We start from the raw sequence: 18599 nt of genomic DNA, 5'->3' as shown, positions 1-18599 counted from the left end.
AAGCAGATCTTCCCGGTGGTCAGGCATTTTAATTTCGATTCCCATTCCCGTTCCGCCATGTCGGTTCATGGCTTTCTCTTGTGCCAGGGTGGAGGAGGAGCAATATCCTATATTCCGTCTGGGAAGCCCCTAACCCAATGGCATGAATGTCAATTTACCCTTCCGGTATTTTTTCTGTTCCCCCCCCCCACCCGTCTATTCCCTACTCTTGCCCTGTACCTCTTCTTACCTGCTTATCACTTCCCCCGGGACCCCTCCTCCTTCCCTTTCTATATTCCTTCTTCTCTAGCCCTTTATCTTTTCTATCCACCTGGCTTCACCCATCACCTTCTAGTTCTCCTCCTTCCCCTCCACCACCTTTTTTTTATTCTGGCACCTTCCCCTATTCCTCTCCAGTCCTGAAGGCACGCCTCAGCCCGAAATGTCTATTGTTTATTCATTTCCATAGATGCTGCCTGACCTGTTGAGTTCCTCCGGCGTTTCGTGTGTGTTCACTTCACAGATGCTGCCGGGTCCGCTGAATTCCTCCAGCATCTAGTTTGGTGCTCCTAATGGTCCCGCATCTGCGGTCTATTATGTGCCCCAAAATTGCAGGAACTGGAGAGAGAAAATTTTTTAAAAAATCAGGAAATACTTATGTGGATGGAGGTACAGTGTTACTGTTCCAGGTTGATGATCCGGCTTTTCTGTCTAAAATAAATGTTTAAATTGGTTGTAAAGCTTCTTGTGGCGTCCTGGGTGCAAAAAGCACAGCTGGAATTCAAGGAGTTCCCTAATGAAGACCCTCCCTGCTATTCTCCCGGACCTGATCGGATCTGCGCCGTAGGTAAACCAGACAGAGGGCAACAGAGATCTTATCGCGTAGCAGTAAAACATCTGAAGAATTCCTTTAGACTAACAAAAGGCTTTGATTTTGGCGAATTTTCTCGACTCCAATCTTTTCCCCAGGCAGCTGAATTTCACTTCAGTCCCCGCCTTCGCGAAGGTCCAACCCTTCCCAAAATTTAAATGCTCTGTGCCACGGGAAGGAAGATTCACTTGCGTTTGAACAACTGACTTTGAGAGTCCAAATAGTTTCTCGTTCCTCTGAAGAGTTAACTGCGAAGTTAACTTTATAGACATTGAGAGAAAAAAGACGCTCTGAGATAGCAGAATGAAGAACACCCTGATGCGCTGGAGACTGCCCGTCGTTTGTTTCGTTTGGCAGTTGGCGATGATTATTCTCTTCGGCGTTTTCATCAGATATAACGAAGAATCAGATGCCCACTGGATCAAAACCAAAGTAGCTCGTAACATCAGCAGCGATTTGGAGAACGACTTCTACTTCAGGTACCCCAGTAAGTATAGCAACGACGCGTTCTTATCCCCCAAAGGTAAATGTTTCTCTCCGGGAAACACCGGAGCACTTAATGACGGCAGGAAGAGTGAGAGTGCTGGGTGGTCTTGCAGATCAGTGAACTTTGCATGAAAGTTCATTGATCTGAGACTGTTTCCACCGGCGACGTCCGCATTTTCACTTCAAACCTCAAGCAGCTGCACTGTTTTGCTGTAATTAAATAGTGTCATCCGTTCCTTTCCTTTCCCGGTGCCTTATGGTGAATTTATGGAATTCATTTCCACAGACGGCTATGGAAGCAAAGTCATTGGGTATATTTAAAGCGGAGGCTAATAGGTTATTGATCATAAGTGCGTCGAAGATCATTGGGAGAAGGCAGAAGAATGGGGTTGAGAGGGGTAATAAATCAGCCGCGTTGGAATGGAATGGCGGTGCAGAATTCATGGGCCGAATGGCCTAATTCTGCTAATGGGCAGAACTGGCTGGAAATACTTTACAGGTCAGGCAGCATTGGTAAGGAGAGGGAAGCGGTAGTTTCAGGTCGGCCACCGTATATCAAATCGGCATCTCTGCATTTTACCGTGTTAGCGAAATTTGTAACATTTGCATATTACAGATTCAAGAATTTGTTGTTATTCTTCAGAACATGGACGTAAAGCAGAAGGAAATGGTTGTTATTCCAGATCCGATGCAGTTTAAATCCACAATAAGTGACTTGGATAGGTTGGGTGAGTGGGCAAATTCATGGCAGATGCAATTTAATGTGGATAAATGTGAAGTTATCCACTTTGGTGGCAAAAATAGGAAAACAGACTATTATCTGAATGGTGGCCGATTAGGAAAAGGGGAGGTGCAACGAGACCTGGGTGTCATTATGCACCAGTCATTGAAAGTGGGCATGCAGGTACAGCAGGCGGTGAAAAAGGTGAATGGTATGCTGGCATTTATAGTGAGAGGATTCAAGTACAGGAGCAGGGAGGTACTACTGCAGTTGTACAAGGCCTTGGTGAGACCACACCTGGAGTATTGTGTGCAGTTTTGGTCCCCTAATCTGAGGAAAGACATCCTTGCCATAGAGGGAGTACAAAGAAGGTTCACCAGATTGATTCCTGGGATGGCAGGACTTTCATATGAAGAAAGACTGGAAGAACTGGGCTTGTACTCGTTGGAATTTAGAAGATTGAGGGGGGATCTGATTGAAACGTATAAAATCCTAAAGGGATTGGACAGGCTAGATGCAGGAAGATTGTTCCCGATGTTGGGGAAGTCCAGAACAAGGGGTCACAGTTTGAGGATAAAGGGGAAGCCTTTTAGGACCGAGATTAGGAAAAACTTCTTCACACAGAGAGTGGTGAATCTGTGGAATTCTCTGCCACAGGAAACAGTTGACGCCAGTTCATTGGCTATATTTAAGAGGGAGTTAGATATGGCCCTTGTGGCTACGGGGATCAGGGGGTATGGAGGGAAGGCTGGGGCGGGGTTCTGAGTTGGATGATCAGCCATGATCATAATAAATGGCGGTGCAGGCTCGAAGGGCCGAATGGCCTACTCCTGCACCTATTTTCTATGTTTCTATGTTTCTAAGCATAAAGAATACAATAAGCAAAGCAAAAAAGCACCGTAAATATCAATACAAAAGTAATTCTATAAAACACAACATACAAGTAAATTATATACATAGCTTGATTATAGGTAGATAAAGTGACGCAAGTGATGTGTATGTAGTGGTGGATTGATGGGTGGAGGTGTTAATTAGCCTGACTGAGTGAACACATCTTTCCAGCTTCTCTAAGGTTCTTGATTAATAAGGGCATCAAATATGTCAAATAATAACAAAAAAACTGTTCCCAAAGCAGGAGTAAACCAGAATAAGGTAGCATGTATAAATTGGAAGAAGCAAAAGATGAACTGGGCTCTGGGCTCCTATTCCAGCTCAGATTTAACATGCTCAGATTAAATGTGCCACCTCTTGAGTCCTTAATTGAGAGAAGGGCACAGTTTTCAGGTGCAGAGGAGATGTCAGGGGTACGTTTTATATGCAGAGAGTGGTGAATGCATGGAATGGGCTGCTGGCGATGGTGGTGGAGGCAGATACGATAGGGTCTTTTAAGAGACTCCTGGTTAGGTACATGGAGCTTAGAAAAATAGAGGGCTATGGGCAGCCTAGGTAATTTCTAAAGTCAGTACATGTTCGGCACAGCACTGTGGGCTGAAGGGCCTGTATTGCGCTGTAGGTTTTCTATGTTTCTATGTTACAAGGAGAAGGCAAGAGAATGGGTTGAATGGATAATAAGTCAGCCATGATGAAATCATCCAACCAAGAAGAGAGGCAGTGTTTTTAAATTCTGAACCACACTGCTGAATATAATTCAGGTGAGCAGTTTCAAGTTCCTGGGTGTCAGGATCTCTGAGGATCTAACCTGCATCCAACATATGGATACAGTTTTAAAAAAGGCAAGACAGTGGGTAGATACCATTTAGAGTTTGAGGAGACTTGGTATGTCACCAAAGACACTCGCAAAATTTCACAGATGTACAATGGAGAGCATTCTAACTGGCTGCATCACTGTCTAGTATGGGGTTGGGTTTGGGGGAAGCTACTGCACAGGATTGAAGTAAGCTACAGAGTTGTAAAACTAGTCAGCTTCATCATGGGTGCTAGCGTCTGTAGTATCCAAGACATCTTAAAGGAGCGATGCCTCAGGAAGGCGGCATCCATTATTAAGGACCTCTGCCACCCGGGACATGTCCTCTTCTTGTTCCTACCATCAGGAGGGAGGTACAGAAGCCTGAAGGCACACACCCAATGTGTGCTTCATTTCTTCCCCTGTGCCATCCAATTTCTGAATGGACATTGAACCAAAGAACACTACCTCACTACTTGTTTTTTATTTATTTCCTATTTTGTTTGCATTACTTATTTAAGTCAACTTTTTAATATATACTGTGCATACTGTAATTCAGGGTTTTCTTTTTCCTTCTATTATCATGTATGACATTGTACTGCTGCTGTATAGTTAACAAATTTCATGATGTAAGCCAATGATATTAAACTTGATTCTGATATCATGATATGAAAACTCACCTTCATATCTTTAAGCTAGAATTGATAGACGAGATGTTCTGCAGTTTCTTAAGCAACACACAAAACACTGGAGGAACTCAGCAAGTCAGGCAGCGTCTATGGGGGGAAGTAAATTGCTGATAATGAATTGATAAATCAATAGGACAACTTGCACAAATGCTGGGAATTTAGCAGGTCAGGTAGCCTGTATGCAGGGAAATAAACAGTTGGTGTTTTGGACCAAATCTCTTTATTAAAACTGGAAAGGAAGGGGCAGAAGCCAAATAAGAAGGTGGGGAGAGGGGAAGAGTCAAGCTTGCTAGCTTGTACTCTTCTCCCTCTTCCTACCTTTGCATTCTGGCTTCCGCCCCTATCTTTTCGAGTCCTGATGAAGGTTTTGGCTTGGAACCAACGAACACTCTAATTTCTTTTTACAGTTGGCTGGACATTGCTCTGAGCAGGAAATTTTTATTCAGCCTGAAAACTGCACAACAGTTTGTTGTAATATGCATACTGTGAATATTTGGAGAAAGAGAGAGAATAGACAGTGGTAGAAACATAAAGAAGTAGACATAAAAAAAAGAGATAGAGTCAGAAAGTAGGAAAGAGAAAAAAAGAACATGACAAAGGATTACATTGCAGAGTGACAGAGGGAGGAGGTGTGATGAACAGATAGAGAGGAATGACAAATAAACAGGGCACAAATAGAGAGAGAGCAGGAGATACATAGATACTTGCTAACAAGTGAAGCAGATGGAAAAAAAAGAGAGAAATCACCAAAACTTGACAAAGAGGTCGCGAGAGAGCAAATGGACAAAGAGAAAGCTTCGGGTAAACACAGAAGCAAAACACTGACGCTCATTTGTGATGCATGACTTTGCATTATGATTCAAAGTTAGAAGTAAATTATCAAAGTGTGTATACATATGTCACTATATACAATCCTGAGATTCATTTACTTGTGGGCATTTACAGTAAACAAAAGAAACACAATAGAATCGATGAAATAGCACACTCCTGAATCCTGGACTGTGCTGGCTGGCAGCACGGATATCATGTGTTCTGGGAGACCAACAAGTTTTGGGCAGATCAAAGAGCATTTCTCACCGATCTTATGATCTTCCAGCGGCAGATAATGTCTGCGTACGTGGCCCTGGGGATATCCCATAAGTCAGAGAGTTAGCTAGTTGCTGGGGATGAACTGTGACATGGACCTTTGCCTTCTCCATCCCCCCTTCCCTACCTGATTCACACCTGACTGTCTCATCTTCGGCACAGACATCCCAGGGACAGCATATGCTGGGAGTGATATGCTGACCACACAGGGAGGATCTGACTAGGTGGGCCCTCTCACAGCCAGACACTTGTACACCCTGAAGCTGAAGGCAGTAGGGGTGTAAAAACCCCTCCAGATGTGCAAACACTAAATCTAAGCTTGTGGTCATAGTGTGGTATTGAGGAAGTGTTGAATAATACATGTTCACATTTTAAAGATGTTAATTTGATAATGAAAAGTGTTCAGGTTGATAAGCATTTTTTAACCAAAAGGGTAGTACATTAGGAAGACTAGAACATCTGCAGATGCTGGAAATCCAAAGCAATAGACACAAAATGCTGGAGGAACTCAGCAGGGCAGGCAGCACATACTGTAGTTGATGCTTTGGGTTGACACCATTCTTCAGGACCCGTTTTGCAGCACACACAAAAAGCTGGAGGAACTCCGTTAGACAGGAGGTTAGGGCGGCAAGTTGCCTAGCAGTTAGCGCGTTGCTCTACAGCTCCAGTGATTACAAATTGGGGTTCGATTCCCACCGCTGTCTGTAAGGAGTTTGTACATTCTCCCCCTGACCTTGTGGGTGCTCCAGTTTCCTGCCACATTCCAAAGACCCACGGCTCGGGTCAGTGGAACGTGGGCTTGCTACAGTACGTTTGCGCTGGAACTGTGGGGATACTTGCAGGCTGCCCAGTACAATTATTGCCGATCTGATTTCACTGCATGTTTTGATGTACATGTGACAAGCGAGGCCAATTTTTTTTTAAATCTTTAAAAGACAGGTAGTGTCTATGGAGAGGAATAAATAATTGATATGTCATACTGAGACCCTTCTTAAGGGTTTTGACCATAAATGTTGACTGTTCTCCTCTTTAGATGCTGCCTGACCTGCTGAGTTTATCCAGCAATTTATTTATTTATTTATTCGTTCATTCATTCATTGAGATACAGCACAGAATAGGCCCCCGGACACATCCAGCAATCCCCTGATTTAATCTTAGCTCATTCATGGGAAATTTACCCCGACCAATTAACCCACCAACCAGTACAGCCTTTGGACTGTGAGAGGAAACCAGGGCACCCGGAGGAAACCTATGCAGTCACAGGGAGAACGTACAAACCCTTTACAGGCAGCAGTGGGAATTGAACCCCTGTCACTGGTACTGTAAAGTATTGTGCTAACCACTCTGTGTGTTGTTCTACGTTTCCAGCATCTGCAGAACCCTTCGTGCTTATGAAATACATTGTTTTATCTGGAACTCATTTTGAGTGTCACTTCAAAACCGCTTCGCTGGTTGCAACGGTTCCCTGGATTTTTGAATACCTTGAAACTTCCTCCTCTGATATGTAGCTCCACATAGTCATAGTCATACTTTATTAATCCTGGGGGAAATTGGTTTTCGTTACAGTTGCACCATAATTAATAAGTAGTAATAGAACCATAAATAGTTAAATAGTAACATGTAAATTATGCCAGTAAATTATGAAATAAATCCAGGACCAGCCTATCGGCTCAGGGTGTCTGACCCTCCAAGGGAGGAGTTGTAAAGTTTGATGGCCACAGGCAGGAATGACTTCCCATGATGCTCAGTGCTGCATCTCGGTGGAATGAGTCTCTGGCTGAATGTACTCCTGTGCCCACCCAGTACATTATGTAGTGGATGGGAGACATTGACCAAGATGGCATGCAACTTAGACAGCATCCTCTTTTCAGACACCACCGTCAGAGAGTCCAGTTCCATCCCCACAACATCACTGGCCTTACGAATGAATTTGTTGATTCTGTTGGTGTCTGCCACCCTCAGCCTGCTGCCCCAGCACACAACAGCAAGCATGATAGCACTGGCCACCACAGACTCGTAGAACATCCTCAGTATCATCCGGCAGATGTTAAAGGACCTCAGTCTCCTCAGGAAATAGAGACGGCTCTGACCCTTCTTGTAGACAGCCTCAGTGTTCTTTGACCAGTCCAGTTTATTGTCAATTTGTATCCCCAGGTATTTGTAATCCTCCACCATGTCCACACTGACCCCCTGGATGGAAACAGGGGTCACCGGTACCTTAGCTCTCCTCAGGTCTACCACCAGCTCCTTAGTCTTTTTCACATTAAGCTGCAGATAATTCTGTTCACACCATGTGACAAAGTTTCCTACCGTAGCCCTGTACTCAGCCTCATCTCCCTTGCTGATAACATGGATAACAAGTAGTTTGCCTTCTTAGAAGTGATCTCAAGTACTTTTGTTCTTTTGACCACAGGCTTTCAAGATGTTCATGTGATGATTTTCGTGGGATTTGGATTTCTGATGACGTTCCTGAGGAGATATGGATTTGGCAGTGTCGGATTCAACTTCCTTGTAGCATCCTTCAGTATCCAGTGGGCTCTGCTGATGCAAGGATGGTTTCATTCCCTAGATTACAGCGATGGAAAGATCAAAATTGGAGTGGAAAGGTGAGCTTTAGAGGCTGAAAATAAAAAAAATAGTAGCCGATGCTGCAAATCTGAAATAAAATCATAAAATGCTGTAAATGCAGAGCAGGTCAGGCAGCTTCTATGGAAAGAGAAACAGCATTAATGCCACAGGGCAATGACGTTTGCAGAATTCCGAGTGAGAGAAACAAGTCAGTTTTAAGTTGCAGAAACTCTAGGGTGGTGGATGGAAATGACAAAGGGAATATATCAGTGTGGGTGTGGTCAGTTTAGCCTGGGGATGTGTTGTAAATGACAATAGTTAACAGCAGGCTTATCAAGAAAGGAGTTATATTGAAAATAGCAGGTTGGTGTGTGCTAATGGAGCAGGAAGGAAAACAGAACAAAGACAGAAACAGAGACAATACTACAAAAGCTATAAAATGCCTTTGGATACAAAGGGAAGCATGGATCTGCAGTGTGGGTTTATCTTTTTTTACACAAAGATATGGAGAGAAGACATACTTAATCAGCGGTCACATTGGCATGCGTTCAAACACTGCCCTTTGCAGTTTATGCCTCACTAGCTCCGGTTAAGGAAGTAACCAGTGTCAGGCTCTGAAATGAACTCAAGTCAGTCAGCATCACAGCACAGTCCATCAGCCTACGATGATGTGCTGACATTTTAACCTAAGAACAATCCAACCCTTCCCTCCTACCTACTGTCGCTCTCCATTACAGGCCGGATATGAGGGGACGATAGTATTGAAAGCCAAGCTGTAATTGATAAAGAGCCTCCTGATGTATGCATCTTTGCTGTCCGTATGTTCCTGGGTTGAGTGAAGAGCCAGTAAAATGTCATCTGCTGTGAACCTTTGTGCCGGTAGGGAAATTAGAGTAGAACCAGGTTGCTTCTCAGGCAGGAGTTGATATGTTTCATCAGCAACCTCTCAAAACAGTTCATCACCATGGATGTAAGTGCTACCAGATGACAGTCATTGAGGTAGGTCACCACATTCTTCTTAGGTATAATTGAAGCCTGCTTGAAGCAGGTGGGTACCTCAGACTAACAAAGTGAGAGGTTAAAGATATCAGTGAGCACTGCCGCCAGGGTGAGTTGGTTATTAATATAAAGGATGCATTTCACTGTATGCTTTGTTGTATACTTGATAAATAAACTTTTTTTTAGATTAGATTATGAGGACACGCAGTCCTCTTTTATTGTCATTTAGTAATGCATGCATTATGAAATGATACAATGTTCCTCCAGTATGATATCACAGAAACACAAGACAAACCAAGACTGAAAAACTGACATAAACCACATAATTATAACATATAGTTACAACAGTGCAAAGCAATTCTGTAATTTGATAAAGAACAGACCACGGGCATGGTAAAAAAAAGTCTCAAAGTCTCTCGAAAGTCCCATCATCTCACGCAGACGGTGGAAGGAAGAAAAACTCTCCCTGCCATGAACCTCCAGCGCTGCAAATTTGCCGATGCAGCACTCTGGAAGCACCCGACCACGGCCGACTCTGAGTCTGCCCGAAAACTTCGAGCCTCCAACCAGCCCTCCGACACCAAGCACCGAGCACCATCTCTGCCGAGCGCTTCAACACCAGCCCCAGCCGCCAAGCAACAGGCAAAGCCGAGGATTTGGGGCCTTTCTCTTCGGAGATTCTTGATCACACAGTAGCAGCGGCAACGAAGCGGGCATTTCAGAAGTTTCTCCAGATGTTCCTCCGTGCTTCTCACGTCTGTCTCCATCAAATCAGGATCGTGCACGGTACCTACTTAACAAATACCGATATCATTTTGGAGCGGCCGCACGCGCTGCATCGTGCCGCCATCTTCTCTTTGCTGCTTGAATCTTGAACACAATAGTAAACATTTTTCATAACTGGCTCAGTAATCTGTAGGACAAGGATATATACAACTTGAAAAATATGAATTGTGGCAGTTGGTTACATAGTGACAGACAGCGTGCCAAAGGTCTGTGAGTGTCAGGGAGCAGGAGTGAGTGCCATTGCTATTACAAAGGAAAAAGTGCTAACAAACTGAAAGGTCTAAAGGTGAAGGAGTCATCTGGACTAGATGGACTACATCCCAGAGTTCTGAAAGTGGGAGCTGCAGAGAAAGCAGATGCATTGGTTATGATCTTTCGTGAATCACTTGATTCTGGCATAGTTCCAGAGGATTAGAAAGTTATAAATGTCACTCCACTCTTTAAGGGAGGAAGGCAAAAAAAAGGAAATTATACGCTAGTTAGCCTAACCTCAGTGGTTGGGAAATATTGCAATCCATTATTAAGGATGAGGTTTAGAGGTGGTCAGAGACTAATGATAGATTATGACAAAGTCAGCATGGATGCTGTAAGGAGAAATCTTGCCTGACAAATCTGTTAGAGTTCTTCAAGGAAATAACAAGCAGGGTGGCAAAGAAGGGGCAGTGGATGTCATTTACTTGATTTTCAGAAGGCATTTGATAAGGTGCCACACATGAAGCTGCTTAACAAGATAAAATCCTGTGGCATTACAGGAATGTTACTGGCATGGATAGAGGAATGGCTGACAGGCAGGAGGCAGTGAGTGGGAATAAAGAGGGCCTTTTCTGGTTGGCTGGCAGTGACCAGTGGTGTTCCTCAGGGGGTCAGTATTGGGACCGCTACTTTTCACATTGTTTGTCAATTATTTAGATAATGGAATTGATGGCTTTGTGGCAAAGTTTGCAGATAATGCAAAGATAGGTGGAAGGGTAAGAAGCTGAGGAAGCAATTCGATTGCAGCAGGACTTAGAAAAATTGGAAGAATGAGTAAAAAGTGTAGATAGAATACAATGTTAGGAAATGTCTGATTATGTATTTTGTAAAAGGAACAAAAGGACAGACTTATCTAAATGTAGAAAAAAATTAAACATCAGAGGTGCAAAAGGACTTAAAAGTCATCATGCAAGACTCCCAGAAGGTTAATTTACTGTGGTAAAGAAGGCATATGCAATGTTGGCATTCATTTTAAGAGGAATAGAATATAAAAGCAAGGAGGTAATGCTGAGGGTTTATAAGGCACTAGTCAGTCTGCACTTAGAGTATTGTCAACAATTTTAGGACCCATATCTCAGAGAGGATGTGTTGTCATTGGAGAGAGTCCAGAGAATGATTCTGGGAATGAAGGAGTTAACATATGAGGAGCGTTTGGCAGATTTGAGCCTGAATTTAGAAGGATGTGGGGGGATCGATCTCATTGAGACCTACCGAATGTTGAAAGGACTAGATAAGGTGAATGTAGACAGGATGATTCCTATGATGGGGGTATCCAGAGGGTACAGCCTCAAAGTTGAGGGGCGCCCCTTTAGAACAGAGGTAAGGAGGATTTTTTTAGCCAGAGAGTAGTGAATCTGTGGAATGCTCTGCCAGACAGTTGTGGAGGCCAAGACAGTGGGTATAATTAAAGCAAAAATTGGTAGTTTCCTGATCAGTCAGAGCATCAAAGGCTATGGCGAGAAGGCAGGTGTAAGGGGTTGAGTGGAGTCGGGGATCAGCCATTAGGGAATAGTGGCGCAGACTCGATGGGCTGAATGGCCTGATTCTGCTCCTATGTTTTATGGTCTTACGGTCTTATGGATACTTCTATCACAACCACTACAGGATTCTAATAGCAACCGTTATTTGATCCCGCTATTTTGTTCTGATTCCTCTATTCCCAGTCTGATAAATGCCGATTTCTGTGCTGCTTCAGTGCTGATCTCATTTGGAGCCGTCCTTGGAAAAGTCAGTCCAGTGCAGTTGCTGATCATGGCGTTGTTTGAAGTGACCCTCTATGCAGTGAATGAATACATCATACTGAGCCTTCTGGGGGTGAGTTGTCCATTTTTCCTTTTCAGTGGCTAGTCTTTACTGTACTTTTACCGTAAAATGGGGTTTGATCAAGGGGCATGAAATTAAGGAGCCATTAACATTCATGAGGACTGGCAATCCTGAATCTTTCTTTTAGTCTCTTCAGAAACGGATCTCATTTTATGATACGTATTTATATTGACTGCTTCACATCCCTCCCTGTTGATTCATCAAACAAGCTCCTTAACTTTTGGGTGAATAGGTTCCCTCTGATATCCATGGCAGCTAGTTTTCAACATTGGTTAACTGACCCTGAGGACTTCTCACCAAGGAACAGGTTGCCTGGGACACCTCCCTACACAATCGTTCACTTTGCCAGCAATACGGTTTCTATTTCCCAAAGGGTATGTTTAATTTGTTTGGAGATACAGCGTAGTAACAAGATCTTCTAACCCATCTGCACCCATTTACACCAATGTGCCCAATTAACCTACTAACCTGTATGTCCTTAGAACATGAGAGGAAACCAGATCAAGCCCACGCAGTCACTTGGAAAATGTACAAAGTCCTTACAGACAGCGAGAACAATTAATCCCAGGTTCCTGGCACTGCATTAGCACTTTGCTAACCGCCATTCAAATAACCCTGTTTCCTTAAACCAATCTCAAGGATGAACAGGAAAGGAAATGCAAATGGTCTCCACCTCTCAAATTTCTCTTTAACATGGCCTTCCTCTGCCTCAGTGCTTCTCCCTGAATGAGCCTTTTGTCTCCCTCTGCTGTTCGCCTCCCTGTTCATTAGTGGTACTGCCTTAAACTTGAGATGCAAGAGATCCTGCAGATGCTGGAAATCCAGAGCAACACCTAAAATGCTGGAGGTGCTCAGCAGGTCAGGGGGCACCTATGGAGGGGAATGAAGAGTTGATGTTTTGGGCTGACGCCCTTCATGAACGTGCCGCTCCTCCTTCGCTTTCTCACTTCATCCTCCCTCACCCACGCGCCCTTCCTCTCCCTCACCTGGTTTCACTTATCACTGGACCGGTTCAGACAACCCACCTCTCCTGGAAGTTCCGGGAGTCTCCTGCATGTTGATAGCGGCTCCCTGATGCCCAGAAATTATGTACAGTATCCCGGAAATCGATTTTTTTTTGAGAGGGAGAGGGAGAACGAGCATCCTGATTGGTCTCTCTTCGTGCTAAGTAGACCTATCAGTTTTCTCTGTGGGTGGGCTTTACAGTGGGCCTCAAAAATAATGACAGTGTTGCTCGCTGCACTGTTTGCAACAGTGACTTTTCTGTTGCCCATGGTGGGTTAAAATGTAAACGACATGTTGAGGTGAGTTTAACAGGTGTCATTCGTTCATTAGCATAGCTAATGCTATTTAAACTAGCTGGCTAGCTGCTAAGGAGCTAGTCTATTGATGAGGCCAAACTCCCTGTAGACTTGCTTAAAGTTGTAATAGAATAAACATGATGATATAATATAATATATGTACATATTTTAATGTCACATTTTTCTGCATATACCCAACCTGGTTTACAGATTAGACAAGATCACTAAACAAAGTATTACATACACCCTTGGAGGTCGACCGGCGGAATATGGGGTTGCGGGGGGCAGGGGTGCTACCTTCCCGAAATGAGTTTTTGCAGGGTGGGATGTCTGCCGTTTATCCTCCTCATCCTTCCCTCCACCTTCTTATTCTGACTTCTTTCCCCATCCATTCCAGACCTGATGAAGGGTCTTGGCTCAAAACATCGGCTGTTTATTCTCCCTCCATGGACTATACCCGACCTGCTGAGTTCCTCCAGCTTTTTGTGTGTTGCTCTTAAAATTCCAACATCTGGCTGTGAATGAGTCAGGGTTTCCATGTTTACCTGTCAGCCCTTTGATCTCCAGCTTCAGCCTCGCTATTTCATCTCCTACCCTCGCAGTGCTTACAGTCCAAAACAAAGAAGCTGCAGATACTGGAAAATTGAAATAAAGACAGGAATGCTAGACAAACTCTGTAGTTCAGGCAACAGCTGCAGAAAGAGAAACAGACTTTGTGTTTCAAGTGTGAGACCCTTCACCAAGTGCAACGTTCTGATGAAAAATCCTAGACCTGAAACGATAGCAATTTCCTTTTCCCACAAACGCTACCTGAGTGCTTCTAGTGATTTCTGCTTTTAAGTTTTATATCCACATCTAGCCATTCAGCTCCTTCCCACTTCTTGAACGATCACACACTCTCATCACTTTCTTCTGTCGCTGCTGGAAGTATCCTTCAGGATTCATTCCTTGAGAGATCGCTTCACCTGGGTCTGCTTCTGTCAACCATGTCTTGGGCTTTGCTCTAAGTTTCCAGTGTTGATTCTTTCATTCAGCAGAATGGCCAGGCAGAGCACAATTCAGGGGTAAAGGTGGGAAGGAATGGGTTCTTCACAAGAAATAAATAAGTTATTTACTGAGAAACTTCTCTCTCAAAGGCCCGGGATGCTGGTGGCTCGATGGTTATCCATATGTTCGGTGGCTATTTTGGACTCGCAGTCACTCGTATCCTGTACAGGGCGAAGTTGGACCAAAGCAAGAATGGGTCCATCTACCACTCCGATCTCTTCTCCATGATTGGTGAGGGTTTATTTCTTTGGATCTTGAGAATTCCAGGAGGATCCCTTCCGTCCAACCCATTCCCCAATCCCCACCAACCAGTCCATTCAACAGAGTGGTTGTGGCTAAATGAGTCTTAGAAGCCTTTTGTTCTTCGGAGGAAAGGAAAGCCAGTATGTTGTATAGAGTCCCACATGCCAGGCCCAGACAGGGAATGCTTTTGAGCTGTCAGTGGTGTCAGCAAGAACTGAAACTGCTGGAGATAGTCCACAGGCCAGGCTGAATCGATGGGAAGAGAAACAGGGTCAACATTTCAGGTTGGACACCTTATCAGAGTTTCCAACATTTTCTGTTTTGTTTTAGATTTCTGACATCTGCACTTTTTTATGATTTGTAGTGCTATGTGGAGCCTGAATTTCTATTAAATCTGCCTCACTCATCCTTGCCAAAAAAGAACCTTATCTTCTCCATTATCTCTAGTTTTGAAGAGAATGTCTCTCAGCCAGAGCTGAAATGATTCCACGTAGACCAGGTGACTTCCATCCTCCAAATCTAGTTGGTTGATGTGTATTGGGATATTAGGTGGAATCTTGCTTGCTGTGAGATGTGGGGATATGCCCTTTGTTGTTGAAACAGCAGTCGGCTGATTTACAACCTATGGGAGAGCGGAGAAGATAACAGGGAGAATGAAGTTTTGTACTTCAGCACAATTTCTGGTTAATGAACTCAAGGTTCAGACTGACAGGCTCAAACGACATATAGAGCAGAGAACAGTACAACAGAGGAACGGGCCCTTCACCCTACAATGTCTGTGCTGACCATGATGTCAACTTTGCTTAGGTTTTCAATTGTGTACCACCTTTCCAGTGTCACACTGTGGAAAATACTTAGTGATCTTTCGAGAGGGAAATGCAACAATGACTGTTTCTGGATTATTACCTGACACTCCTGTAACTTGGGCGACCGCTTCAGGCTGAGTTTCCTTTTTGTCCTACCACAGTTTTCAAGGTAGGACACTCAGGATGACGTTGTTCTCTTGTTCAAAGCTCTGGCCAACTTGCACCATGATGTTTTGGGAGTGACCAGAATTGTGCAATCCCAGGATAACATGGTCTTGTTATCCTGACCAGCACTGAGTAGAGAGTTTCACCTGGTAAGCCTATCACCTGCCTTCATTTTCTGCTTCCCATCCCAACTCTCCACCAACACCCACTCCCAATTCCCAGTCTCCAATCTTGTCCCCACCTCCTGTCTGGCACCTACTGGTTACCAGTCGGAAACCTGGGGCTCCAGCCTCTGACCAACACCATTCAAACTTTGCCATTTAAGTGTCCCCTCCTGTCTTACCAAAACCAAGAATCTATTAACTCTGTGGCCACCATCCGTCCAGAATCTGACTAGAGGTGCGGACAGCACATCCTTGAGAATGATGCTTTATAAAGTTTGGACTTTGCAGAGGGAGTTGGCATCATGGCCATAGCTTTGATCTATCTCTCCTACCTTCGTTTAGGTCCAATAGAATCTCTAGCTACACCATGCGCATGGGGTCAGGTTATTTGACAGGTCTGCAGAACAACATTAACCTTAAGCAGTTCAGCACATCACTGGTTAAGAGATAAACTCGAGATATTCTGCAGATGCTGGAAATCCAAAGCAACACATACAAAATGCTGGAGGAACTCAGCAGGCCAGGCAGCATCCATGGAAATGAATAGACAGTCGAAGGGAAGGGGGAGAGCACCAGGTAAAAAGGTGGAGGAGGGCAAGGAGGTTAGCTAGAGGGTGATAGATAAAGCCGGGTCGATAGGAAATGTAAAGGGCTGGAGGGGAAGGCATCTGATAGGAGAGGAGATTGGACTATAGGAAGGAGGAGAGGAGGAGGGACACCAGGGGGAGGTGATAGGCAGGTGAGAAGAGGTAGGGAATTGAAGAAGAGAGGAATGGGAAGGAAGTTTTTTACCGGAAGGAAAAATCGATATTCATGCCATCAGGTTAGAGGCTACCCAGATTGAATTTAAGGTGTTGTTCCTCCACCTGAGGGTGGCCTCATCATGGCACGAGAGGAGGCCAGGGACTGAAATGTCAGAGTAGGAAATAGGAATTGGAACTGGGAGAGCCGAACATTACATATTCATCATGGGTGTAAGTCGGCTTCAAAGATTAAAGATTAGCTCTATCTGTCACTTGTACAGTTGTACAGTACATTGAAACATTGAAACACCAGTGCAGTCCAAGGGTGTGCTGGGGGCAGCCTGCAAGAGTCGTCATGCTTCCAGCATCAGGTTAGCATGCCCACAACTCACTAACCCTAACCTCTGGAATGTGGAAGGAATCTGAAACACTCAGCAGAAACCCACGCGGTAATGGGGAGAATGTACAAACTCCTCAGAGACAGCAGCAGAATTGAACCCCGGTCACTGGTGCTGTAATAATGTTACATTAATCATTATGCTACTGTGCTGCCCACCCTGTTGTTTTCATACCCAGCAGTAGAATCTGAGCCACTTCTGTAGCAAAGCCAGGGACTTCAGCAATGTTTGTGTTGACCCTATCTCCTCCACTCTGTTGATGGTGTCCAAACTCTCATACAGAGCCTGGCCAATGCGATACTCCAGCACCAGCCTGTAAACAGCCTAGTCCCAGAGTCATATAGCTCAGAAATAGGCCCAGTGGCCCATTGAGTCCGTGCCAGCCATCAAGAACCTACCTGCACTTACTCTTTACCAGTCCCATTCCATTCTCCCTACATTCCAATCAACTCTCCCATTTTCTACCATTTACCCACACATAAGGGGCAACTTATGGCGGCCAATTAGCACACTGTTAGAACAATTCATTGTTCCAAGTAAATTTATCATCAAAGTACATATATGTCACCATATAGAACCCTGAGATTCATTTTCCTGTGGGAATACACCATACATCTATAGAATAATAACCATAACAGAATCAATGAAAGACCACCCAACTAGGGTGTGCAGAAGACAACAAGCAGTGCAAATACAAAAATAAAATAATAATAATAAGCAATAAATATCAGGAACATGAAATGATGAGTCCTGAAAAGTGAGTCTATTGGCTGTGGGAACATTTCAGTGATGGGGCAAGTGAAGTTATCCCCTTTGGTTCAGGAGCCAGATGGTTGAGGGGTGATAACTATTCCTGAACCTGGTGGTGTGGGTCCTGAGGCTCCTGTACCTTCTTCCTGATGGCAGCAGTGAGAAGAGAGCATGTCCTGGGTGGTGAGGATCTCCGAGGGTGGATGCTGCTTTACAACGACAGTGTTTCATGTAGGTGTGCTCAATGTTTGGGAGAGCCTGACCTGTGATGGACTGGGCCATACCCACTACTGGCTCAAGGGCATTCCTGTTTCCATTCCAGACTGTGATGCAACCAGGCAATATACTCCAACACACATCCATAGAAGTTTGTCAAAGTTTTAGATGGCATGCTGAATCAAAAATCAACTCTGGCATCCCCTCCATTACAGCAAGGCGGCTTATACAGAGCTCAGCCTACCTGATGCATCAAGAGAGTGACGTAGAGTGTTTCTGACATACAAAATCACAACAATATATTCTGTTAGTGAGCGAGCTCAGCAACACAATCATTCTTCCTCAAGCACAATGATATCAGGATACACATGGCACATCTTTTCTAACTGAGGGAGTCTAATATCTAGCTGCTTCTTCCTATTGATTCAGCAGTTGCTATGCTAAGGTGTTGATAGTGCATTTTATTGCAAAGGAAGAAGATCACATTGTCCTTACTTGTGCAACTGCATCATTGCTAAACTTGTCAACTAAATTAACATGCCCAGTCACTACCAGACACCTCTGACTAGCGTTACTATACATAATAACTGCATCCCTTTGGAACACCAAGCACACGGGGAAATCCCATGCATTCACAGGAAGTAAGTGCAAACTCCACACAGACAGTACGCAAGGTCTGGATTGAACCCCAACCTACGCCACTGCAAGGCAGCGGCTCTAGGGTCTCGGGCCAAAACATTGACTGATAATTCCCCTTCTGAACTGCTGAGTCCTCTGGCACTTTTAGAAACATAGAAAAGCTACAGCACAATACAGGCCGT

At 44.4% G+C, this 18599-nt stretch overlaps 1 protein-coding gene across 1 annotated transcript in view; it reads left to right on the top strand.

Moving 5' to 3' along the window:
* Positions 1-962: 962 nt before the first annotated feature.
* rhcgb (Rh family, C glycoprotein b) overlaps positions 963-18599 on the top strand; it is a 33787-nt gene continuing 16150 nt past the window's right edge. Inside the window, exons 1-4 of the mRNA XM_063066089.1 lie at positions 963-1337; positions 7930-8122; positions 11786-11936; positions 14383-14524. Of these exons, the coding sequence (XP_062922159.1) occupies positions 1154-1337; positions 7930-8122; positions 11786-11936; positions 14383-14524 (670 nt within the window). The 5' untranslated portion in view covers positions 963-1153. The remainder of the gene's footprint in view (positions 1338-7929; positions 8123-11785; positions 11937-14382; positions 14525-18599) is intronic.

This window comes from Mobula hypostoma, chromosome 13 (assembly GCF_963921235.1).
Source record: "Mobula hypostoma chromosome 13, sMobHyp1.1, whole genome shotgun sequence".
In the NCBI taxonomy this organism is placed as follows: Eukaryota; Metazoa; Chordata; class Chondrichthyes; order Myliobatiformes; family Myliobatidae; genus Mobula; species Mobula hypostoma.
This window is presented reverse-complemented; position numbering and strand designations above follow the sequence as displayed.